This window comes from Cinclus cinclus, chromosome 14 (assembly GCF_963662255.1).
Source record: "Cinclus cinclus chromosome 14, bCinCin1.1, whole genome shotgun sequence".
NCBI classification, from domain to species: domain Eukaryota; kingdom Metazoa; phylum Chordata; class Aves; order Passeriformes; family Cinclidae; genus Cinclus; species Cinclus cinclus.
Window position 1 is genome coordinate 13187886 of NC_085059.1, and position 27715 is coordinate 13215600.

Consider the following 27715-nt stretch of genomic DNA (forward strand, 5'->3'; position numbering starts at 1 on the left):
GGTTGCTATGCTCCAAAAGACATTCCTAAAGCTTCTTTGCTAGTAACTGTCAAATGTTTTGTTTCAGCACTTCTCTTAGTATTGGAGATTCAGGTTGGCTTTTGTTTTGATTGCAAAATAAAAATTCTGAGAAGTCAATTAAAAAGCAGGCTGGCATTCTTAGGACTTCAGTCTTGCTGCTAGTCTGAAAGCAGCCAGAGCAGGGGTGCTGCAGGATGCTGGGTATTTCATATTTGTGCTTCAGATTTGCCCTGTCTGTAATCAACAGACAAAAATCTCTCTCTGAGACCTGGAAGCTTGCTGGATACTGTACATTTCATACATCCATAACAAGGAACTACCCCTGCTGGGCCCACATCATGGTCAGTGAAATTGGGGCAAACGTACTGTGAACTAGTTCATCTAATAGATGTAATGGATAGGATGGGATAACTATTCTAGAGAAGAGGATTGGCTTCCTGAAATGTATTATCAGGGAGTAGGGAACTACTTGGAAACAGAAGAACCTTAGACTGGCTTTTACCTCTCGCATGCAAAGACAAAGTTTGATTAGAAAAGGATGACACATTTGAAAACCAAGCATGCATGCTGGAAAACCTGATGTTTCCAGTTTTGTAGAGGGACTTCAGGACTTGATGGTATGATTGGCCTATGACTGGCAGCACAAGTGAACTCCTGAGTTTGCTGCTTACTGCACCACCAAGTTGTCAAACAAACCAGGGTGCTCTTTTACTGTATCACTGTCCTTTTCCCCCACCATTTTTCAGAAAAAAGTGCAGTGAGTTCTAAGAAATCATTGCTAGTGCAGGATGTACAAGCTCCAAAGCCTTGGGTACAGCACTTGGTCTGACCCTTGTTCTCTACCTCTCCTGGAAGCCCCCAGACCTTTGTCTACATGGATTTTGTATGAGATGTTTCCAGATACTTCCTCCTTCTCCCCAGTAGTTTTATAATATGGGCCCTGGAAAGCACAAAATCTTGTGACCACAAAATCATAGAATATTTGGTTTGTAAGGGAATTTAAAGAGCATCTTGTTCCAACCTTCCATGGGTGGGGACACCTATCACTAGACCAGAGCCACATCCAACCTGGTCTTGAACTGGGATGGGCAAAACAACACTCCAGCTGTTACTCAATATTTGTGGTTGCTAGAGAAGAAATGGGCAGCATAGAACAAATTCAAGACTAATTCACCAGCATTTCAAGAGGGGAAGCAGGTGTAGTAGCAACTTTTCTTTGACTTTGATTTGTAAACTTTGATACATCAGAGAGAGGGTTGAGCTTATCCTAATCTTATATCAGGACTTATTCAGACTTTTCCTGATATTCAGTCTGTACAGCAGTGGTCAGAGTCCCATCCCCAATCACATCCTGTTGGGCATCAGACACCCCAGAAGTAACTGCAAATATAGTACTTAATACTTTGCAATTACTGATTGATAGGGAGAGCTGATAGATTTTTGGGATGCTAAGATATTGCCATCATACCAATTGCATAAGAGCCTTCAGGGAGCATGCCTAGCCTTTATAGTGGTCACCAGCTGCTGCTTTTGGTCCAGATATGGACAGATGGGTATAGGAATGACTGTGTAGATAAAGCATTGCCTCATCTGAAATCTAAACTGGTGTAGTCACCTGGCGTAACTAAATTGCTGTGTTTATAATGTGATTTACTGGGTGGAGACCCTGTGCTTGGGGATCTGAATGCCTGGTGTTGCCTTCCCTCTGCCATATGCAGGTGGTTGTTTAGCTGGTAACAGGAGCATCAATGTGCATAGAGCCACAGATCGTTACCTCTTGATTATGTTCACGTTATCTGATGTGTTGTCTCCATGAGAGAAATTAAATTGGCTTTAGTAATTTCAAGCAAGTAAAAATGACAAATCATCATTCTCATGTGATCGGTAAATGGCTGCAGAATGAGAATGCATCTCAATTACATGGCAAGTACATTTCAAGCAGCATCAATCACTCCAAATCTCCAATTGTTTTTCTGTGATTTTTCTTTACTTTTAATCTGAGATGGCTTTGGTCTATTAAAGGGGGAAAAAATGTAGCTTCATTCCCCTTTGAATAGTGCTATTAGCTATGAACTCTCAGCTCATGATTATGAGGCGTTAGAATATGGAATAATTTCATAGAGACAAAAGCAATGCAATATAAATCTAGAAATGAAAGAAAACAAATGCAGTAGGAAAGTAATTTTTAAAGTACGTTTCTTAAGATACAGCAGATTAGTGTACTGGAAAGCAAAAACTCACATGTGTAACTAGGAAATGCTCATCATTGGTGACCTGTCATGCAAATCATGCAGGGAGACAGCACAGTAGACATTTAGCAACAGGAAAACTTTTTGTGTCTGAATACAGAGTACAGAATATGGGATTACGTGACTGTGCATCATCTCCTCAGCACCTCAACTCCTGCATTTGAGCACAGGAGCCAGCTGGTACAGCCCAGAGTGTGAGCACGACTTTGGTACTCAAAAATGGTCACCAAAATCAAAGTGCCATAGCCTTTGCATGGTATGTAACAGGAGGAGGATGGGAGGACAGCAGGGTTGTTTGCAGATTTAAGCCAGGCTGGTGCTTTGTGTTAAATCTCAGTGAGAAAGGAGGATGGGTGTCTTTATTTATATAAGGGACCAAAGTGCTTTGTCTTCATTTCCCTTTTAACTCATGGTGGTCTCATCAGCCAGCGAAGGAAGAGTTGAAATCAGCATTGCACAAATGTTTCAACTAACTAATTGATTCTTCTGTCAAGTTTCAGCTCTGTTTGGTCTGTTCTTCTCCAGTAAGGACCCAAATTTCTTACAAGTTGATAAACCAACTGAGATAAGCCCACACACACCCCTTGACCTAGGTGTTTCCAGAGCTGGCATCTAAAGTACTTATAAAAACAAGTTCTATTTCTTTATGATGCAGTAGATTTTGATGCCTGGAACTATTTTCTTGCTTGTTCATAGAACAGGGAACCATTTTTTCATTGTCACATTGCATTAATAAATGGTCCCTTGAATGTCCTTCACCTAAACATCCAGTATTGTGACCTTGAATGCCATATCATCTAGCTCATGAAATCAACTGCATTTTTTTTAAATCTTCTGTTTCACATTGAGCTGATTGTGACTTGTTTCTTGGGGCAACGTGTTTTGTAATAAAGCAGAATTTTGTGCTTCGGTGGTATGCCCAGAAGTCCCCAAATTAGCTGATTCTGCTCTGTCTGTAAGAGCAGTTTGCAGCAACATGAGTACACGATCATTTGCTCAGTCAAACACTGAGATGGTTCAACATGCCTGCAAGCAGTCATCCTACCAACTCTTCAACCATCAGTCACTTTGGAAAGCGTGACTTTGGTTCTTTTTTCTTTTTTTTAATAAAAAATAATATTTACCTTACAAATTATTAATTTTTAAAATTTCTTTCTTTATTTATCAAGTTATGGACTCTTTTTAGGAGAAGAGCTGACCCTCTATGGAGCAATCAAGCTCTATATTTTCTAAAATCACTCTTTGTCTTTAGCTGCTGAAAAGAAGGAACTCCTTCTGTTCTCCTGAGAAGTTGAAGGCTATTTTTAGAGAGGTGTGTACAGTTCTAATTATAATGAAGAACCAAAAAATATGCAATTAATGCCACCCTGAATTGCATAATTGCTGCCAATTGCAACTCAGCTTGTTCTTTTCTGATGCCCAAGAATCAATTGTTTCTTCTTGGAAGATGAACCTTCTGACTTTCCTGTTTCTGTGGAGATGTTACTTCGTGGTTTAAACTTACACTGTAATAGTGAAAAACATGTAATCTTCTGACTGTATATGGGTGGCATCTAACAAAGAATGCAGCTAAAATTTTTAATAATTAAAAATATATTGTTACATTTTAAAATCTTAAACCTAACAATTCTAATCTTAAGGACCTGAGCCGTGTTCTTGGAGCACACGCAGTTGCTGATGTGACTGCCTGACTTATCTTGATATTTAAAGATTGCTGGGGTCTCATGCTTTCCTTCTGTTCCCTGGTAATTTTACTCAGCTCTCCCTCATTAAAGGTGCAGGATTGCAGAGGGCAGAGCTGTGCAGTGTGTACCAATTTCTGGAACTTTGCTTTGTGAGACCTTCTGGTGTTACTGCATGTGACTGCATAAATCTGTTCAGCCCATTTAATATCAGTGGCTTGGAACCTGGGTCTCTCTCTTCTTGACCCTCTGCCTGGAAGCCATTCTCTTATTCTAGCAGATTATGAACCACCAGCCTGCCAGCTAAGTGTGCAGTGAGAGACATTCTCAAATATTTGTTATTTACCTGAGATATAATAAGGTCCTTCATGTCACTTCTTGCAGAGAGGGGAATTTCTGAGCCCATCAGCTATAACATCTGCTTCAAAGCTAGAGTTAGCATGCATTTTTAAAAGGCTTTAATATGTATTTACACAATAGATTGGTTGTGTTAATTAGAGTTTATTCCACCACTGGTATGCATGCATAACTCCCATTAATATCAACACCAACTATGTATTCTCATAAGGGGAACATAGCTCCCAATTAGAGCTCCAGGATTTTAAGATATCTTTGTAGAGCTTCTATTGCAAATATTAAGTGTTGTGTGCTCGCCTGGTAGCTATTTCAACAGGGGAAAAAATTGTGGGTTTTTATTGTAATTATTTTTTTCCCTGGTCTCCCTTTTATTTTTGTTACAATAGCATGAGCCAGTCCCATCCTGGAGCAGTGCACATGCAGGAGACCTGGAAGCGGGGAGCTTTACTCTGTGAGCAGAAGGGTGCCCAGAGAAATGAGATGACTGCACCAGCTACCAACAGTGTTGGTGTGGCCACAGAATAGCCACTAATGCCACCAGAAACCTTGCCCAAACGGTCAGTCCTGGGCACAGAGCTTGGCCCATACTTTCAGTGTGCCAGGGCAGCCCTTCTCCTTCCCAACACCCAGGACAGTGGAGCAGAGCAGCAAAAAGGCAGCAGAGCCCACGGCAGGGAGGGGGAGTGCTAAGGGACCGCCCAGCCCAGAATCTGAGACTCGCCTCAAGACTTACATTAGTGTCTGTTTTTTTAATGAACACGAATTCATGTGGTTGACTGCTGTCTCTCAATCCTTATTTCAGGTTTTACAGAGTCTGAAATGTTTGGAGAATTCCTATTAAAATTTAATGCTTGTGTCCAGCAGAATGCAATGGGAGTGCACCATCTGACATTTCTTTTGGGATTTGTAGGAAAGATACTGAACCTTTTTTTGTTGTAGCAAGTTTTTTGAAAAAACCCACACCTGATCTGAGTGTGTTCCAAATACTGTATTTTTTTTCCCATCTGATGAAAACTGGAAGCAGAAGCTTATAAGGAAAATAGTGATAAGAGTCCCAGCTCAGGAAGCAATGGCAAGCACTGCTCTAAAGCTTGTAAACAAACAACCCCTCTCAAAGGGATGTCTGAATTCCAATGGATTCTAATTATCTGCTAAGACAGATAGGTAGGAAACACTACTGATACAAAGAAACTCTGGACTAAAAATATATATATATGCTATAATTTTAGGAAATTTTAGCTTCTGCCTGTGTCAGCCACTGGGTAAAAGATAAGGTAGAAAATAATGAGCTTTTGTTATTTGTGTGTGTAGTTTCAAAGAGACATATTGTGAGTGAGCAAAAGATGCACCATAAAGCAAACACTGAAATCATTCTTGGTGACAATGCAAAAAGCTGTAGGATGCTAAAAATTCAGTGTCTTCCAAGAGCACAGCAGGCAAGAGCACTGTTCAACAACAAGTTTAGAGACACTGCCATTAATATGATGCAATATCTCAGGAGTTTAATGCTTAATTACTATACTATAAAATTTAACTTCCTGTTTCAGTGTTCACTCTTTCTCAAGCGAGACTTCATATTTATCTTTGTTATGTATATTGTCTGCTAATTCCTACATACTCTCCTCTTTAATGCACATTAAATTAATGATAGAAGCAACAAAAGTTTGGAACCTTACACTTTCTCCTGTATTAGCATGACTGTAAGAAATTTTCATTTATAGATTTTTGGCTCATGAATCAATCAGGAGCTGGCCTTTGATGATTCTTGTGAGTTCCTTCCAGTTCAGGATACTCTATGATTTGATGCACTAAGGCCAAAGGGGGTCTCAGAGAGCCTCCCCTGAGGGATCCCTGGGTAAAGTGCTCTATACTCACCCCCTTCCCTGGAGTTTTGTTGTGGAGGCTGTGAGATTGCCCAGGATACTGAGTGCTCTGTCTGTCCTCTCTGTGCCCCATGAACAGGAGCAATGCTGGGCACACAGGGTGTCCCAGCCCCCCCGGAGCACCTGGAATGACATCTCAGTTACACTGAAAGGTGCTGCCAGGGCTTGGATGTGCTGCTGTACCTGGCTGCATTTTAAGCAAATCCATGACTTGCACTGGACTGTACCAAGACATCCGTGAAAACATTCAGCAGTCAAATATACACCCTTGCAGGAAAGATCACAGTAATTTATTTCACTGGATTACTTACTTACAGGTTAGATCAAAACCTGGCTGCCAGAAGTTGAAAGCCAGAATAAAGGCAGAGATACACTGTTTTATTGTATCATTAAAAAAAAAAAAAGAAAAGAAAAAATCTAGATTCTCTTCTAGCAGGGACTGGAGGCTGTAGACTAACAGACAAGAATAAAATAGCTAGGAATAAATTTTATGTAGCTATTTTCTTTCTCCCTCAAATGTGAATGCTTATGCAAAACACATTGCTGTAGATTCACTGACAATAAAGAGGGAATCATTATACGAGTAGTGGATTCCCAGGGGAACACTTTAACCAAAACACACTCTGCAGTAATTTCCCACATCTTAGTTGAATAAATTAATTTATGAATTTTCCATGAATATGTTCAACCATTTCTCCCCTCATATACTTTATTGATCTCCATATACATTTAGCAACAAATAACAGAGACGCTTTTCCATTTGCAGTAAAATAGTTTAAAGATGTTTATGTGGGCCTTGGGGTTCAGAGTAAACAAATGCAGTTCACACACCAGGGAGGCTGCAGAAAAATATAAAGCTTGCACGACCCAGGGAGCTCTACTAGAGCAGCTCAGCAAAGAGTTGAGGCATATCCAATCATATCACTGGCAAAATGAGTCCTCTGAAATGAGAGGGACCAGCCCCAAACTGTGGGGCTGCTCCCACTGAGTCTTGTGCACAATCACTGCAAGGAGCTTTGTGACTCATGTCTGCAAAATGTATAATGTCCCTTTGGTGTGGAAGACAGAGAGTTTTTCCAAGTACTGTGTATCATTTTATTGTCCATGGTCTGGAGAAAGCCAGCAGGCTACTTAAAGGCTGTGGATCCAGTGGCAGAATAATCCAAAAAGTCATTATTGCTCTACAAGATATCCTCTGTGGCCACTCTGCCTCTGAATATCACTTAGTGAGGCTTAGGCAAAGTCATTAAATCCAGAGCTGAGCTACTCATGTAAGTAATTACAGTGAGTAAACACACCATCACATGCGAAGTAAGGTATCTCCATGTTTTCCTTTAGGGAAGGAATAAAGAGTTGCATACAGTGATTAGGTGTTGAAAAGTCGTTGTTATTATTATCCTAATTTTTAAATGATGGAGTTCTTGAATCTTCATTCCCCAAACAAGCATGGTGGGAGTATAATATGGTTAATCATGAGTGTTAATTTACTCACATGTGACTGCAGCATTGTGATTCTTCAAGCAGGGCTCTCCTCCTTGCCCTCAGATAATACAAAGCCTTTAAGCAGTTTCCTTTTTTGTGCTTATGTTTAGCTTTTTGGTTGTCATTCTTATCAATCATATAGAAAGATGAGGAAAAACTTGCCTTGATGTTTCTAAGTATGAAGTTCTTCCTTTCTTAACTGCACTTAATAATGGGCTTGTAATAGGCTGGTGCCATCTTAAAGGTTGGTATTTGAAGTATAATTGCTAATGCTCAGATACATAATTTATACATATTATGAATATTAAAATATGTAAGTAATTGATGTTCTGTAAGGGATTAAACTATCAACTCCTGCTGCAGGAAGAAGATTTATGTCTGTGTTCTCAACAACACATTGACTATCAGAATATGCTGCAGAAAGTCATTACCTTCAGGACTAGGTGTTGTCCTTTCTCCTGTTCTCCTTTCCTTCTGATATGCTCTTTGTCTTTGTGTTCTGTGCAAAGTGTATCTATGAAGCAAACAGTTGAAAAATAAGTGCATATATTTCCTTCAGTCTTGCAAGAAATGGGTGAAAAATGTAAGCTAAGCTTGCACACTTGCAAGTTTGTGTGTGGCTGTGTATTTTCTAAATGAGAAGGGCAGGACATCACAGAAAGCATAGAGCTACCCTGATGCGTTGAAGTTGAGGATGGTGGGGGGATAATGTCAACAGAAAGGGACAGCATAATGGTCTCCTGCTGCTAGATTAAAGCTTGGGCAACGATGAGCTCTTTTAACAAAAACAAACACAGGCAAAGCCAAGATATTTGCAGGAGGTGTTTATCTTGTAACAACATCCTGCCCTGTTCTCTTGGCTTTCACTGTACCAGAATTACAGAAGATGATGCTGTGGGCTCCAGCAGTGGCTGTTGCCCAGTGAGCTCCAGTTGTCCACTGCATCCTCCATGGTAACACCATGGTCTCGGGCTCCATGTCCTTCAGCTGTGTCAAAACACATTGTGTCCCACCGTGGAAACATTGGCCTGCTTTTAAATGAATCACAGAATTATCTTCAAAAAAACTCAGATCAAAGGGATTTTGCAGCCCAGCATTCCCATTTTCCTTGGCGGGGGCAATCCCTGCAGGAGGAGGTGCAGCCTGGGTACCACTGGCAACACTTCCCTGTGTATCAAAATCCCTTGGATTCTGGTCTCATAAAAGCAGGCTTGAAGAAAACAAAAAATGGAGCTAAATTTGGTTCATTAGATGTCGAGCCAAAGAGAGCATTTGTGTTTTGGTGCCCTGTGCTGTTTTCTTTCACTTCATTTTATTACTACATTAGTCTGGTATCCAGCCACTGGTGCTGCTTGGCACAGAATGGGGAAATATCCATGGGGCAGTCACTGAAGAGAGGGCGACTACACAGGCACAAAGTTCTTGGAGGAAAGTCAGAACTAAAATGTAGGTAATACACGCAACAAAGGCCAGGAATAGTCAGTTTAAAAAGTATTTGTGGTAGAGACTGAAGTTCTGCAATCTATCCAATGCCATTACTGATAACACAATTTCTTATTTAATCCACAGCTCTTTCTTTATATCTTGTCCTAATTAGTATTCTTGCCTTTTTTTTTTTTTTTTTTTTTAATGCTTCTAGTGCAAGATGGAGTTCCATGCATGTACTTCTGGCAAAACCATTACAGCTCGATGTGAAGGGCCCTGCCCCTGCCTGTCAGGACCCGAAAGTTTAAAACACAAGATGGAAAAGACTGGTAAGTTGAGCTGGTAATGAAATCATGGCAGATAATTTGGCTCCTGCTATGTTCTTAGAAAAATGTAAGAAAGACTTTTCTTAACTTGAATATTTTCTATATAAGGCTTCCTGAGAAAGAGGTAAGGTACAACTAAGCATTTTCTCAGCAGGTAGTGCTTTCAAACACATTAACTGCTACAAAACTCTCTCTTACTTGAGAGAGTCTCATAAGGAATCTAAATTCTGGCTAATGAATCTCAATTTTGAATGAAAATATTTCAAATGGAAATATTGAAGAATTGCAAAAGAAGGAAAATAAAATATACTACTTCATGGTTCATTATTTTGTGAGTTAAAAAAATTCATTAGACTGTGTTAACTAAAAAATTATTTAAAATCACAGGTGTATTACATGCAATCTGAATTACCATTTTCATCTCTATTGTTATTAATGTTGGTATTAGAAGTCAAATAGATATTGAATAGAAAGATGTATCTGTGTTCACACATGAATCTCTTTCAATAACAAAGTCATTGCAAGCAATGCTGTGTCAAACTGGAGGCTGGAGTCTCAGCACAAATGACCTTTGTCCCTGCCAGCTCTCCGGTGAGTTCTCCCTGCAGGTCTGAAAGCCTGGTGAGCTCATTCACTCCCCCAGGTCCTTTCCAAGGAAGCAAGCACGACCTGTCTCAGAGTGACCTCATCCCAAGGGACTCTGAGGAGACTCAAAGCAGAAGTCCAGCAGCAGGAGGGGAAGTGTCCCAGCCAGGTTCTGTCTAAGGTTTCCTCCCTGCTATGAGGAAGGCCCTTTGGAAAGAATGAGTTGATCCTGGGGCTGCGGTTTCTTGGAACAAGTGCAGATGTTCTGGTGAGCTGGCGCAGTGAGCAGGAGCCTGGGTTTAAGCCCGCTTTTGAGTCCTGTTGTCTCCCCTGTCTCAGGATTGCAGAAAGTTTAACTCACTGACTGCTGCTGAGCTCCTGCCTGTATTGGGAGCGTCCGAAGCCCAAGTGGTGATTAGGCAAGGCTTGCTCTGTCATGCTGAGAAGTGAAATGTGTTTATTTGCCTTGTGCCTCACATGAGTGTAACAAACAGGAAGCTTTAACAACGGTCTGTTGGACCCAAAGTATTTGTGAACCTCTCCTCGCTCTTTGTCCTCCCCCCTGTGGACACGTTCTACAGGTAGCAGGCACAGAAACAGAGAAAAAAAAAATTAAACAACATTTCTGGTGAGTTCAGGCCCTATCACCTCAGCTGTAAACACTGATGATCCTTCTGGTGGTTCTCCCTGCACATATTGTGTACTCTAGCACAGCACCAGTTTTCACATTAGGCCTCCATCTACTTTCTAGAGCAAGTCTTACTGTAGCCTACAGTTTGAAAATTCAGGTTTAATATAATTTTTTGAAAATTGCAGACATTTTTCTGCACAGCTCTCAAACTTTGACCAAGTATTGTAGATGGTAGTGTTCTGAAATCAATATATAACTGTACTATTGCTTTGTGTGGCTTGAATCTTTTGGTTAGAGAATGACCACTGATAAATTGCCTTATTCATATTTTCTATTTCTTGTAGTCCTTATCAGGCTACAAGAAATATTTCTCTTTGTCTGCCCTTTCTATTTCTTTGCCCTTATCAGAAAGAGTATCAGATTAATAAATCTTCAGTGACATTTCAAGCTTACAATTTCATTCACACAAGAGAAAAAAGATTCTAATAACTCTTATCTTGATAAATGCAATTTGACAGGGTATATATATTATAAAACACAGGCTTTTGTTTTGCCTGTCTCAAACTTTAACTCCAGCCAACAAAGAATTAATTTAATGAATTGTGTGATCTGCAGAGCAACTTTCCGGAGGGCTTTTTCAAGAGGCCAAACTTGAATTAGCAATGCTTCTGCCCTTGTGCTGATGACAAGGATATTATTACTATTATTATTGTTATTATTATTATTATTATTCATTATCATTGTCATTATTAACTGAAATGTCTGCAAAAAGATTTGGAATTGAGGATCAAATAATCAGTAACAAAGGTGCTTTATAACTTGCTTTTCTTCTGGATCTTTCAATGTGACAGTAACATTTCAGTTAAAGACTTCCTTTGTCTCGCTCAGTCTCCTTTTTTCAGACATTGTCTCTTCAGTTGACCCACTGAGTGCAATGGAGTCTCAAAATGAATATTTCAAAGTTTGTCAGTCTTCTAACAAAGTGCTTCCAGGAGTTTCCATGAGAAAACATGAGTAAATTCTACACCAACATAAATTTTATGCAGGTGCAATTTTAGCAGCATCTGAACAGGGATTTAGAATCTGCTCTTTGCAGCCTGGGGCCCAGCCAGCTTTCCATAGTGCATGAGAAAATTATGAATTCTAGTTGGTGGCCACAAAAAAGTTTCCAGAGTGCACTGCCTTGTGTAAGTTTCCTTTTTCTGCTGAACAAGGAGTGTCACCTGGCTTTGGAGAAATAAGGCCCGAGCAGTGGCTAAGGTGACACAGCAGTGCTGGGTTCATAGCTGAATTCAGTGATCTGAAAGGTCCAACCTAAACCATCTGATGAACCTGTTTGTGAGATGAGCAAGTCCATTCCTTGACAGGAGACTCCCAAAACCTGGCCATGACATCACTTCAGTGACCTCCTCTTCCTCAGATCACCAGATCTCTGAGTTGGGATCTTCTGACTAGAATGTTGATTATGTGGTATCTTAGTGCCTTCTCTGGTGTTCACACAAAATTATTTTATTTCCTCATATGCTACAATAATATCATTAATATTGCTGAATTAGCCTAAAAATCAGTAGTTTGATTTCTCACATTAAAATTCATGTGAAAAAGCTCTGCAGACCACTGGGATTCATTTTTGCTCCTTATTTAGTTGCCAGGTTTGTGAAGTGTAGTGCTAAGTAAAAAATTATAGAGAGCTAAACCTCATGCCTCATACAGACATGGCAGTGGAAAACTACCAAGGAGAATAGCAGTGCAAGTGCTTCCTGCAAAATGGAAATGCGGCTCTTCAAGCTCACATATCAACATTTTTATGCCTATTGCACAACAAGGTTAAGCATATGTGGTTGCGAACTTCCAGTTTGAAGAAAGTTTGCATTAATCTTTACACATTCATTCAATCATATTCAAATATTATTCCGTGATAAATTACTTTCAGAAATTAAAAATTTAAAGGAACATTTGATTTCCATAGTGTAATTCTAAATGTCATGACCTTTTTTTTAAACGCTTGTGAATAAAATTGGCAGCAGCATCAAAGAAAAGCATTGTAAGTGTATGTGCTCAGAGGTAACAATGGACTGCAGTGTCTGAATCTTATTCCTTCCTCCTCCTGGAGCTCCTTCAAAAATATCCCAGCTTTAAGGATGAAAATGAAGACTAATAATTATGTTAAGAATTGGAATTCCTTTTACAGTGTTAACTGCTACTATGGAGACATTAATAAAATAGCACGAATGCAAGCAAAAGAAAACTACACCAGAATTATTACCTTTAATGGAAAATAACAACAATAAAATCTTTCAACCATAAAGTTAAATCTTTGAGGAGATGGCATGATCATGTTCTTCATTTTCTTAAATGGAATTTTGAATCAGTGCCTGAGAGGTAGAAAACAGGTCTCTGTGATGGTAGTGCAGGAAGATTTTGGAAAAGAAGACAAGCCCTAATGCTTTTACTCTTTGCTGTTTTAGGCCCATATAGACTCCTTTGATTTATCCAAACACTTGATATGGTTCACAATTCACAGCAGTATCCCAGCTTTACAATATGCTTCCATGATAGCTGCTGATTTTCAACTCAGCTACCCAGAGACAGAGGTTGAGCTGTAAACTGCCCTGAGGTTAGCTGCCCTTACAGAGTGTGTATGCCCTTTGATTTAATACCATAAAATGAATGAGGCTATAATTTAAACAAAAGAAAAGGACTAGAAACTGTCTCTAAATGACAGGAATTATTTAAGGCACAGAACCTTGTCTGCTGGTGGTTCTCAGGTACCTCTTTGCCAGAGTAAGTAGAGTCTCCATCAAGCAGAACTTATTTTTAGACCAAGTGAAGCTTCCAAAAACCCACCATAAATAATTTCAGATAAGAAACAAATGGTTTCAGTTCTTCAGAACCTCCTGGCAAAGGGAGACAGTCTTCCCTTGAACGTGCTGTTCATTCTATCCAAACACCAACACAGTGCAGTGACTGGGGTGTCTCTTGGCAGGTGTGAATTGGTGATTGCAATAATGTGATTCTGTCAACTTCCCCATTGCTCTGTGACTGCTGTTTGGTCTGTGTTAGTGGTGGGGGTGCTTGGGCAGGGTGGTAAATGTTTAACAGGCTGTCAGGGCTCTTTCTGACCATACCCTTTCTGTGCTTTTGAAGTGCTGTACTCCCAACAGAACAGATTTCATTTGTTGCCATTAGGGTTGCAGAACCACTGGAGCATGAATGGATGCAGTAATTCAAAGTAGGTTTATCCCTGTCTGTGCATTGTGTGCTTTTGACCTTGCAGAAATGCCCAAGGCAACTTCTAAGGAAATTCTGTTATCTTGATGAGGGGAATTATAAGGTCAATAGGCAGAAGGAAATATATTCAAATATGCCAAGTGTTGTTTAAATTTCTAAGGAGAACCCAGGGAACATTTTTAAGTTGCAGGAATAGGTCTTGGCAAGCTTGATCAAGAATCTACATTGTTTAGGGTATGAATTATAGCATTTAACTACCAGCCCTATTGGGTGTGATGGATGAGAAGGTCTAATATTCCTTTCCTATATAAAAAGAGCACTCAGTACAGGAAGTTCATTTGAAGAAATCACAGTCGTTTCCCAAATGAGTTCTATCACTTCTTGTGTCTGAATGGCTGACAACTAAAAGAATTTAAAGTCTTGAAATCCACTTCCAGCAAATATTTCAGCTTCAAATTGCTGTTTGCAGGTTTTCATAACTGCAGAGTACGTAATTTAAAAGTTTGTGAAGATGAAATATGAGTCATGAACATGGTTGATTTTAAATTGGTGCAGATTCATCAGGAAATGTTTCCTTTTGTGGCTTTAGTTTTGAAAAAAGGCTCTTCCTGAGACTGAATATCCAGGTAGATTTCAAATTTACTTACTTGAGTCTCAAACTCTGGAAATGATAAAACAGAAGTATTCAAAAATTAAGGTTACCCAGGGTTTCAAAGCTTTAGTATATCTCATGAAAACCAGGTGGCTTTCTCCTCTGGACTTCATCAGTAAATAGTAGGTTTGCTAGCTCTAAACTATGCAGGATCTGATATTTCTGCTCCAAAATTTTCTCTGTGAATACTGCAATTCAGTTTTTTAATTTGTTACATGATGAAATTAACTTACCCAAGTACATCTGAGTTGTGTAGTTTCTGTAAATAATAATTACTATTACCAATACAATTTTTCTTGCCTGCAAGCTTTCACACAAGCATATCAATCTTTATTCCAAAAGCATGGAAAAGCATCCCCAAAGCATGAAAGATTCAATTTTTTTTCACTTCTGCAAGATACTGCTTGTGAGTAGCGAAGTAAGTGACTGGACCAAATTAATATTTGATTAAAGAAAGTGAGGAAGCAGGCAAGGGCAGATACCTCTGCTCCCCGTGGATGGCTGCTGGTGTCACCCACTCTCTTGGAAGCAGAAGGCAAGAGCTCCAAGACTGAACCAACAAAATCAAGCTCTTGCAAGCATCAGAAGAAAGAGCAAAGCAAGAGCGTCTGGGGGTGGGTCCTGAGTTTTGTTCTGCTGCTTGACCTCACATGAATCTTTCTTTTGTGCACTGGACAAAAGCAAGAGCTGATGGGGGAAAGGCCAGTTATGGAATTCATGTGGTGTTTTTCCTTTCCCAAATACAACTGACTGTGACTGTATAATTAGACAACACAAACTGTGAATTATAAACTCTATCATTGAATAAACAAGTCTAAATTTCTCTTGCACCAGTATATGAGCACTGTATTTTAGAATGTAAGTGCAAACAGCAGTAATAGTATGATATAAGAGCTCAAAGCTCTGCAAAGGAAGAATACAGAGAGATTTCAAACATAGTATCCAAAATCAGTTTTCAACTTGAGCAAATGCTACTGGATTTTTTCACCACGATTCAATATGCCCATACTGAGGTTCTGAATTATATGTGCAAAGTATTCTTATAGTGGAAATTAAATGCAAATTTTCAGGTTTCTTTATTTTCCAACATAATTGTGTTGCAGAGGAAAATTAGCCCAAAAAACTTGGTTAGGCCTGAGAGTAAATTCAGGTTTGGATCTCTGGTACCTCGATGCTTTTCTTACCAAGAAGTATGAATTAAAATATTTTTTGTGCTATCAACAGTTATGCACAGAAAGCACTCAGGTACCTATGTGAAGCCTGCTTTGATGTGAACTTGAAAAGGAGACAGAATTGTCCCCTGTGGAAATGCTGTGTTTTCATCTGGCTCTAAGGTTTTGGAAGTCTGTGCAGAAGCATTGATTGCAGCAGGCCCCAGACAGATAACAAGATAGGGACTATACCATCCATTGACTAGCTGTCACTTTTTTTGCATGATCTTATATGGATTTGATCAAATTACAGCAGTCTCCAAAATATAGCAGACATCATCTGCTTTAGAAACAGCATTGACAGAAAGGAGGAGCAGGCAGCACTCAGAGCATGTTGTTCCCTTTGCTGCTTTCAGGTGCTTGCTGAGAGGACGCTGCTGTAGTAGCAACATCCCTGTCAGCAGGATTTGCCCTTTTGGTAAATGCATCTCTTTAGCAAGCTTACATGGCAAGAGAATAACGTTGAGCCAAAATTCCTGACATAATTTTCGAGGTTGAACCAGGACATGAGACATAATTCCTCATCATCGCTAAATAAGGACAAATCCCAGATGGCAGCAGGAGACAGGAACTGCCTAAAAATAACTCTGTTGTGGTATAATTATATTAAAAACAGTAGGATATTCTTTTTAATTCTTTTGAAATCTTTTGAAAGAGAACTTTGAAGGCTGTGTTAACTCCCTGGCAGCTCTCTGTGGCTAAGTCTTTATGTTTTCTCAAACATTTATAGCTGTACATTTGCCCAGGCTTGGCAGTAAATACAGGTTTCACCCCTTCCCAGGAGTGGTCACCTGCTAAAATATAAATAATATTGAAAAAATTGATTTGGTGTCTCATCCATGTAACCAGTGGCCGTGGATTGCTCAGATCCCCATTAAATTCAATACAGAATCCAAATCTAAATGGACCCCAGGTCCCAAGAGCAGTAGTGTAGGCATCACCTGGATCACTGACCCTGAAGATAACTTCCCACCTGGACACACAAAGGATACTGGATCCCAAAGGATACTGGGATGCATAAATCCACAAAAACAGTAAGAGCAATAAAAGACAGCTCAAAGGTTGTTGGCTTCATAAACAGTATTAAAAAAAAAAAAAAGTTTTAATGACTATTGATTTCTCTTCTTTTTTTTTTGGCATAAAGAAAAGGTTAGAAAATGACAGACGTAGTAAACACTTTGTGTCAGCAACTAACAATAATTTTCAGACAAGAAGTAATTTGATTTTGGATTGCCAACAGAAAACTATTGAAGTGGCACACTGTTAATAGAAACACCATCTAGTAACAGCAGGTGTTTGTGTGCTGATACTGATAATTAGAGCACTAAAATTTCTCTCATCATAAACAAAATCAAATAAATAAGACTGGTTCCATATAGCTTTTTCTTGTGGATATTGATATCTGCATTTTTGGGAATATTTCCCTAACATTTACTCTGAGAAAAAGTTTGTAAAATGTCTGGAAAACTGACAGTGAAATAAATTATAGTGCATATCACTGTGGTGTTGATGCCTTGGAGTGGCTACCTAGGACAGAGGCTAGGCAAGGTAAAGAGAATAAAATGGGTATTTATTAAAGGCCTTCAGTAGGCATACCTTGGGCAGGAAAATGCCTCACAGAGGCTATACCCAAGATGGACAATGGTCATGAAATTTTCAGACAGAAATAAGTTTGCTCTATTTGCATATCAGGGGCTAATCCTCCAGTTACAGCTTTAGATAATGAAGTCATATTTTCCCACTTGCTCCCCCAATTCACTTTTGTTTATACTTTCTGGTGCCTGAGACAGTGAGGCCTAGAGAGGAATTGTTTTGTCTGAATAAAATGGGAGAGCACTGACTGACAGGCTATTGAGCTTTAGAGGTACACACTAAAGCAGTACAGGATCTGAAAAATAGAAAAGCTAAATCCTAAGGCATCAATGTTAATATAAAAGATCCCGGTGTGAGGGAGGGGAAAAGAAAATAAACCTTTTTAGTAAAACGCAGGAGAAAAAGAAGACTTTTGATGTTTCAAATGCATCTTTTTTTCGGGTTTCTTGGTTGTTTGGGGTTTTTTTCTTGGTATCTTAAGGACTAAATTCCATCTTTAGTTACTCCAGTATAAATCTGGAATAGTTCCATCAACGATGATGAGCTGGTTGCTTTTGGTTAAATTATTCTGAGTGTATAGAGATATAAATGAGTATAGCCTAGAGATTAATTGATCATTCCAGACAGGTTGTAAATTTTTATGCAGCATTGTGGCAAATTAGTTCTTGGTTTCTTCAATTTCTAATTCCTTTTGGTGCAGAAGAAGGGAGATGGCATTTGTGATATCACCATCTCATTCCAAATATATATCCTTGTGTATTTTATAGCTTCCACTGACCCAACAGGGACCTTTCTATATTAATTTTCATCTGAAGAATTGCATTTTTTTGTAATTCAGTTTAATGGACTACATGTAAATCAAAAAAATAATGTTGTCTGTTTTCTCTAAAGCAGCTGTCTCAGATGTGGACTAGAATGAGAATCTTTACTAAATTACTCAAATCTGAATGATTTGGCTCGAGTCCATCTCTGTCAAACACGAGTCCAACATCCACAAGAAAACACTAAAATATCCTGCAGCACAAAAAAAAAAAAAAAAAAAAAAAAATTGGAGAAGCTTTTAGGCAACCACCTGTGACCCAAATATTAAAATAGCCAGATTTTAACATGTAGTAGTGTTTTCAGATACAGGGTCAAACTCTGAAGACTGGTTTGGTCAACTCAGAATTGCAGAATTACCTTCCCTGCAGGTGTCCTGATGCAGCCTCTCTGGAGCAGTCCTTGGGATTAGGAGCTGAATTATAAATCCTTAGACCTGAAAGCATTCAGAAAAGCCTTTATAATATTTCTGTATTATAACATTATAATATTTATAATATTTCTGTGTTATGATACAGAGTGGCTAAGCTTATGTTTAAGAAATCTGTTTTATCTGTGATGGTTTTCAAGCTCAGTCTTAACTATGTTTCTATAATATTGTATTCCAATTTCATTAATACTTTAGAAGGCTGTGTTTATGGGGAAACATTTCCCTTTATGAGAATATACTTTATACAGTGATATTACTATGTGTTTGGGTTGAATAATTTATAGTCTTGGCTCCATCTTGCTTGTCTGAAGGTGATTTAACTATCATCATGACCTATTTTCCTATTTGTTTACAAAGGTAGTTAGAGTTCAGGTGTTATCAGGCACAGACAACAGGCAGAAATTGTCCAAATTGTAAGTATGGTCTGTAGCAGCAAGTACTCGCTTATCAGGAAATCCCCTGTCAGCAGGAAAAATGAAAACTGGGTAAAATAAAATCATGTCACTGTCATTTCAAACAGCAAGTTGCCTGTTACAAAAGCCTCATTGATCATTCACAACTGAAATTCAGGTTTAAGCTCTCAGTTCTTGAAAAGGTTGCAAATGTTCATGGAGAGTCTAAGATGCAAAAGAAAAAGAAAAAGGAATGCCATCTTTTGAAAAATCCTGGGCATCTTAGTTGAGACCAGCAGAATTAGGCTTCATTTGGGACTAAGAAGTGACAACAAAATATATGTGTGTGTGTATATATATATATATATATATATATATCTGTCTTTATCAGAATTTTCTGAACACTTATGGTATGTGGTTGTTTATCTCTGTAAGAACTCACTGTGAAAAAGCAATGCCTATTGTATTTCCTAAGTGTGTTGCATCCTCTGTTAATGTTATACAGTAACATTCAGGTGTGGCTAAAAAAATAGTTATACCAAAAAAAGGTGCCTCATTCTGCTTTGTTGTTCTCATGATGGGATTAATTATCTCCTACCTGAATGTTTGGTTGAAATTAAACCGAGGAAAACACCAGAAACAACTTTGTCTCCGCAAGTCCCAGTGCCAAGGTACCAGTATAGCACATTTCTGATAAGAGCTTGTGAAAAATACTGAAGTCACAGGGACAGTTTGCAGACCCTGAGTCATGCATGAAAGCCAATGTTTGTTTCCAGCTGCTCCCATCCCAAAAAGGGGAGCCTGCAGCTTCAAAGTGCAGTAAGGTTGGCCTGTGTATAAAAACAGCCTTCCCTCATTTGCAGTTCTTTCCTCTGAGCCTGTTGGGCTGCAGAGGCACTTGAAGAAGCATCTCATATATGAAGCACCTTATCTCTAAATTAGATTAGTGCTGGGCAGTGGAGACCTAGTTTGAGGGAAATTGCCAAAGGCACAAAACTAACCAGTGTTATTAGCTATATATCATGCTTCCCTTTCATTCTAAATATTGACACTAGTATTCTGGACCATATAAATTTAAAAATCTTTCATAGAAATCTTGGTATTGTACATTTAAGAATATTACATTAAGCTTATATATTAATCACTTTCCTCAGTTTAGTAAAATCCCATGAGCAAGTAAGAAGTTCTGAACAAAACAAAAATATAGATATATATGCAGATCAGAATTTTTAAAGCAAGGGTTGTTTTTACCAGCAAATGTAAATTTTAAGTGTTTTGATTTATTTTTTAAATTGTATGAGGAGTATGCTATGTAGTGTATAGAGTAAGTACATTCGAGAAGGTTGTTACCCCAAAGGCAATAAATAATTAAAATTGATTTTTCAATATACAAGCAAGTGGAAGGAATTGTTATCTGTTCAGTTTACATTATGTCAAGAAGTCGAGTTGTTTGCAAAAAACACTGGACAGTATTTCACTTTTTAAAAAAAAAAAAAGTTCCTTTTTCTATTTTCAATTGGATGTCCTTGAGAGCTGGAACAATAGAAACGGGAATAAGTTCATTAGCACAAAGTGCATAATTATACACTTGGTGTCTAATAATATGAACATCTGCTTCTCTAAGTACCCTTTGGTTAGAAGTGTCTAGAGGAAAGGCCTGAGTGTGCTGGCTGGTCACAGAATGACTGTGAGCAGCTATGAGCTATGAAAAAGACTTACATAAACCTCAGGGATGTCAGCAGAGGTGTATCCAGAAATATTAGCAATACTTTACAGGACATTGGTAAGACTTTGTCTGCAGCTTCTTTTGTATCTTCAGATCAGCAATGCTCCATCAGAAAGAATTCCAAGATGAAACAGGAGACTGAGCGAGTTTTTCCACTGTTTTAGTCTAGAGCTGAGCCATTCCTGTCACTGACTTCCTTGTGCTTGGTGCAAAAACCAAGTAAAAAGTCCTGTCTCCTAAAAGTTAACTCTACAGCACTACTGAAAAAATGTGTTACAGCTACTTTGGAGAAGCTAAAGGTAGAAAGAAGCCTGATATAGATATTTAAATTATGCTATAAATACAGCTTTAAGTCAATTCTTTCAGTATGCATTAAGTAAAAAAACCTATTTTTACACATAATTTTTTAGATTTTTTTCTTCTAGTCATATAGTTTAGGATGTGAAATGAATGAGGAATTTGAGGAAAGGGGAAAGACATCTTCTGCTTGTAAGGGATTTTGGAAGAGGAGAGCTCATGTCAGTACTTCACACTGCCAAGGTTCTTGCGTTGTAAGGGCAACTTTGCAAACGTCTATCCACTCGTACCCAGGCTGATTTTCTCTCTCTTTCTTTTCCTCACTCTTTTTTGAAACTGTCTGTTAAACATCACTGGTTTCTATTTTTTCCTTACCATCCCTAACATAGTAAAGGAGACTGAGGAGTTTCTGTTCATGGGCTGCTGTAATTTCCATATGGTTTTGCAAGGCTGTACAAAGGTGATGTGTTACTGCTGAGTCTTGGGACATGAGGCATTTGGCTACATTCTTGTGACAAAGAATTCATAAAACAGAATTTATGCGGTGCTTTATGGAACCAGCTGATTAACTGCAGCCCTCAATAAAGGAAAGATGCCATGTGCAATTGAAGTACAGGTATAAAAGAGCTACAATAAAGAAGATGCAAGTGAAAACAATATATCGAGCTCCTGAGAAGCAGATTCATTGCCAGGTCTTTGCATTTCAAAAGAAATTCAGGACCTGCTGATATGTGGTGGTGTTATTTCATGTTGTCCGACAGCACTGTTAAGAGCAAGGGTTTGGAAATAAACTCCTCCTGACCTTGGGAAACTGAATTAATGTAGTTTATGTTTTAAGCAAGCCTGGATTTGTGTGTCACACTCTAAGAAATAGTGAAGGCCACAAAGTTGCTCCTGCATTTAACTTACTATACAAAGAGATTATTTTCTTATTTTATGGCAAACTGCTACCAGGTTCCAAACACGTTTCTGTTTGCTTGGGCATAGTTTTTATCAGCAGATGTCACAAGAAGTGCTTCTATTTGTAAATACCTACACCTTAAGTTTGTCAACAATTCCCAATAATATTGCAATTATTTTTCGAGTTCCAGTTTCTGTAATTGGAAATTTTGCACATATAGATGAGTTTGAGATTCTCTGTGGTAGAGTTACTGTGTATATAAGGATTGTTAGGCCAATTTACTTTTACTAATGCTAAAGGCAGTGCTCCTCTCACAACTATGATAGTCAAAAATACTGTGGTTTTTTTTTCTCCTGGTGCTCCAAATACCTGAATATGATTAAATGTGTTACATTTTGGACTGATGGAATCCCTGAGAAAAGTGATGCATGAATTTGGACTGAAATGCAGTTATTTTTCAAGTAGATAGTCAAGGGGAGAATTCAGAAGCTTGTTTCACTGGTATGAAAAGGCTCTGAAAGTAGCAAGAAAGCTTTTCTTCATGAAAAAAATGGAATTAGAGTTAGCAGTACAAACTGTGAATATTTTATCATGTCCTTGCCAAACATCTGTCCTAAAGGAGAGTTAACAAATTGTTTCAATCTTTGTTAAAAAGCAGCCAGAAATGCAAATGTTACATACTATTATATTACAGCTTAATATTCTTGATGACAGCATGACAAACTTCAGCCTGCTCAGTGTTAGAGCATTATCCTTGGCAACATTTTGACCAGTGCATTTTCTTGCCCTAATTCAGATGCAAGAGAACTCCAGTCTCCAAGCTCTTCACGGGCTTTGAGTAATTGCCATTTGCTTTTGTCCTTCACCTCTCTGCTCTTCTGAAAACAGATTGTATTCCACAGCAGGGTTTCAGTGATGAGAGGTGAAGTAAACCCTCCTCTAGCAATTGGATGCTTTGACTTACTGAAGTCACTGCTGCTTGAAAGAGAAATTGGTTTCCCTTGAGAACATGTGAGCAATAAAGAAAACCAAAACTGTAGATGAGTTTATATAAGGGCACATAAAATCCAAATTCCTGGCTGTAGACATTTTTGTGAGAAGCAGAAAACTGATTTACTTATTACTTGGGTGGCCGTTGTATTTGTCTAAGGCATTTTTGAAATCCAAAGGCTTTTAAAAGTGTTTATTTCCCTGAGGAGACAAATGCAGTATTCTGTAGTGCAAGTCAAGTATGCCAGCCTTTAACAAGATTATGAGAGCCTTTTCCATGGGTCTGCAGTGTGAAAAACATCCTTAGCTGTAGGTCACAATGAGTAAGAGGAGAAGAAAATAGCCAGAAGAGATCCAGCCAGCAGACTGGTTTTATGGGTAGGTTGTTAGACTGGCTGTAAAGGACTGGTTTCAAATTTAAAGTGGTGCCTGCAAAGCAGATGGGTGCACACATTCTACTGGAAATCCTCCTCTTAATGCTCTGGGTCAAAGCAGTTGCAGTATTCAGTACTTTTAGGAAATTAATTTTAATAAAACAGAGTGCCCTGGCCTTCTGCAAATGACTTATTTTCCTCCTTCAGAATACCTAGATACAAAGCAAAAGTCAACTTGCTTTACTTGAGTCCATATCCCAAGCTCTATATCAAGGCTGAAGAGTGGCATTGATGCTACAGTGATAATTGCTCTGTAAGTGTCTCAACAGAGAGATAAGGCTCAAGGACACTCACCTGCTAATTCAAGATAATAAATTAAATAGAAATGAGATGTAATTTATGTTGTTAATAAGCCTCGTGTCCTGTTAGTAACATGTGAATCTATGCAAAATTATTTGTTTTGCATGAAGAAATTTAATGCCACATAGCCTAGCTACAGAATGTCCTTAACAAATTGTATAATTTTAATATCACTAAACACAGTCGAAGTGTTTGAATATGTTCTTAATTCAATTCCTCTTGCTGTTGTTAAATACTAACCAACATTCTTGTTGTGGGCACTTTAACACTTTGTGCCATCAAACCCCTTTATTTGACTTGTTTATGCTCTTTGCTCATGTTAATAGATTCAACCTCACATTGCCTTGGGGATTCACTTTAATGCACAGGTTAACAAATGCAGACCCAGTTCCTGTGACTCACACTGCACACATCAGGAAACCTCTAGCAGAGGTTTAAAGCTCCAGCTTTAACTGCTGTACTCATCTTCCTTCCAAACCAAGAATTACTGTCCTTCATGGAGAAATGTTTCAGTTGGATTGCCTGAGGGCTCTTTTCCAGTTCTTTTGTGTAGACACTTACTTGCTCCTGTGACTATTGTGTCATGCACAGGCTTTTAATTTCTTTTCAAATTTTGAAGATCAACGTCTCCTTTACTTTATTTAATGGCTGTCTTGGCTGTCTTCTGCTGAGAAGTGCTAAAATAGTTTACAGAGACCATCTGCCCTCTTGCCAAACTGGAGTACTTGGGTTCTCTACATGGCTGAGACACTTGCCAACTTTTCCACTCACAGCAAAGTTTCTTCTACCTTTCCCCATACATTTCTAAATATAATTTAGGAATAGCAGACAGTTTCTTATAAGGCTCTGTCTATGGATAATTTCCATATTTGTTCTCTTTCACTCTCCATTTGATTCCACACTGACTTTTGTATATGGTTGTCTTATCTTCTGGCCTTCTTCCCCAAAACTAGTACTATGCAAATAATTGATTTTTCAGTTTACTGACTGGACTGGAGAGTAAGGATTTGAGAGGGTAATTCTTCATGGTAAAGTAAAAGACCTTTTAAAAAACTACTTTAAAAATGAAATCTGACAGTTTTTGAAGCAGAGATATCACTTTAAAATGAATGAGCTAAATGTCAGTATTTCAGTGATTCAGCTTGTCAACCCCAATTTGTAAATTATTTTGATCATATAAAACTACATTTTCTGAAGCACAAACTGTATTCCAAATAAATATTATTATTATTAGTAATAGTAATAGTAATAGTAATAGTAATAGTAATTCTTTTCTACCAAGGAGTGCAGTAGCATCTCATCATACTCTTTATTTTCTTTTAGCAGTGATTTTGCTTGTAACTCTCCTTGATGTGTATGTAAGCTTTTGAGTTCCTGTTGTACTTCAGACCATTAGTCATTGCATTTGTATTTTAGTTTCTTGTTCACATTTTTGATCTATCTCAGCTCTAAACAGTGAGAAAATCATGGGAAGTTGAAGGAACTTTCTGGAGAATAACAACAGCACATTCTCCTAAACAGCATCGAGCATTGGCAACTATCACAGCACACGAGGCTAAACGGGCCTGGTGTGACCATCATATATTCTTTTATCCCTTAGCATCCTGTCCCCCAGGCATTTGTTCATTTCCCTGGGTCTCAGGAGATGCCCATTAATCCTTCCTGGTTCTGCTCAGACGGAACCTGTTCACATGGTGTTCAAATGCAGGTTCGAATGTCCTTGTCACTGGGCTGAAAAGGAGCCAGCATGACAGCAAACTTCCATTTCTCTCCTGCACTGAAGTAATTTAAGAATAGTTCATAGTTGTTCTGTGCATTGTCAGTGTTGTGACAGCTTATCCTTCCACATCAAGGAGACATAACCAGCTCCTGCATCACCACATCAGTGATTCAAATTGCTCCTTAAATAGAATTTGCTGGTCTCTGTTGAAGTACGTGGTAATGAGTTCCACAAAGCTGCACTGATGATTCTCACTTCTCTGTGCCAGAAATTACTCTTGACCATATTATGAAAGGAAATGGATGGCTTTTTTTTACTTAAGTGGTTTGAGTACTTAACATATATTATATACAGTAAGTGGTATTATCATTAGAAAAGACTCTTTTTTCTGTCTGTTCACAACTGTGTAACTTCAACTAGACTTTACATTTCTCAGTATTCGTGCCTTGTACATAAACATAGGTCTATGCCATACACATAGGTCTGGCATAGGTTGAAGGCAATATAGGGAATACCTGTTCTCAGTGGAGCTCTCCATTCAGGGAGTTGTCAGTTGGAAAATCAGACAGCCAAGATCTCTGCCTGCTGCAAATCCACAGAGCTCCATTAAAGTCAGGGCTGATTTTTATCAGAGGGACCCATCTTGGAGCTTTCATACCTCCTCCTTTCAACAGAAAAAAAGCCAGCTCTGAAAGAGCAAGAGTTTAAAGCAGTTCACTTAATACCAATTTGTAGGGATCTACATCACTATTATATATGTTTAGGGTTCTGTAAATGTTCTGTTCTTAGAAAATTAGAATGATGTATAATTTGCTGGTTCCCATAGCTACACTAAAGATGTTAACCACTGTTAACATGGAATGTAGAGCAAACACACTGTTAACAAATGCAGGATTTGTACATGAATTCAAAGGCTTATTACCATGTTTCTCTTCTTATCTCACACCTGAATGGCATCAGCCTGGGAATTATGCAAGATTGAATTTTCACTTTTTTCAAGAAAAGTGTCCTTTGAAGCTTCCTGAATGTGGTTTAAATACCTTTGATACCTGAAATAATTGTCAAATAATTGTTTGGTTTTCAAAGTATGCCTGAAATTGGGAAAGGTTGCCAAGTCCATCTATTATATAGGATTAATTCAACTCTTTTCTGTATGCAATATGATATGGTTTTCATTGCATATTTTTCTACCATTTAGTCCATGGCTGAATTTTCTCACTCAGTACAGAGTGTTGTTGTTTTGGCCATGTCAAGTTGCAGAGTACAGGAGCCAACAATTCCATCATATTTCTCCAAAGCCGCAGAGCCGAAGAGGCAGTAAAATTGCAAAGGGTGAAAAAAATACCTCATGCAGGCAGAGCAGCTGATGTGTGCTCTCCTGAAGAATTTAATTCTGGTGCAGTCCCTGCCTCTGATTTCCTTTGCAATCTTGCTAAGCCAGATTTTTCATAAAGGGTCATTAGTTGCATCTTCTAATTTTCCAGTTTCCTGATTTGAAACCCTGAGGCCTGATTTGCAGAAGTGCTGAGCACTCACAGCTGAAGGAAGTGGTCAGTTAATAGTTTTCATATACCATGGAAAAGCAAGTCCTCAATACCTGGAACTAGATATCTAAACATTGACTAGTAATACCTTTTTATATTTCTATTGCTTTGCTTTGTAATTCAAATTGCTATATAATAATCCCTATGAATGGTATAGCAGCAGCAAACAGCACTGGTGATTGATTAAACAATTCAGTTTCTCTTCAGAATTTAATTAATCTTAGCAGCTATTTACCACTTTATAGGCTACAAAGAAATAGAGATTATTGCCACTCTAGTAGGGAATAGAGAGGAGCTTCTCTGCATGTTGGTTGTGGCTGTTCCCCTTTCTGAAAGTCTTCCCAGGCATGAGAGCAGAAAGTTAACTTGCTTATGAGTTTCCAATCCTTGAAAAACTTTGTTCCCCCTTTCTTAAGATGAATAAATAGGACATGAAGTTAGAGCTTCATAGAAGCTTTGAAGCCAAACTCAGCAGTGCTTCATTAAGTGACCTCTCCCCTGCCCTCACAAAGACCCCTTCTAGCCAGAGCAGCACTTCCTTCTGTATAATAGGATTCCTTCTAAAATCTCATTAGAGAAGCGTTTTCTCCCTCTTAGGTTTTGTTTTGTTGTTGCTGTTGTTGTTGTTATCATTCATTTCTAAGCATTCTCTTGTAAGAAAGGCACACTATATAAAATTTTGTTTCTTTGTACTACAGTGGCCATCACTTTTTTATTAATCATATGACACTTCTGCTGCCCTTCCCTTCCTTCTGTAAATCCATGAGAATATTTTATATTATCACTCCTTGTGACATTTTGTACCCTTTGTCCAGCCCTTAGAATTTTTTTGCT

The 27715-nt window shown here is 38.5% G+C and overlaps 1 protein-coding gene across 1 annotated transcript in view; it reads left to right on the forward strand.

Annotated features, from left to right (window-relative positions):
• The window catches only part of SPOCK1 (SPARC (osteonectin), cwcv and kazal like domains proteoglycan 1), a 272294-nt gene that overhangs the window by 208189 nt on the left and 36390 nt on the right, over positions 1 to 27715 (forward strand). Inside the window, exon 7 of the mRNA XM_062501909.1 lies at positions 9314 to 9428. Within this exon, the coding sequence (XP_062357893.1) occupies positions 9314 to 9428 (115 nt within the window). The remainder of the gene's footprint in view (positions 1 to 9313; positions 9429 to 27715) is intronic.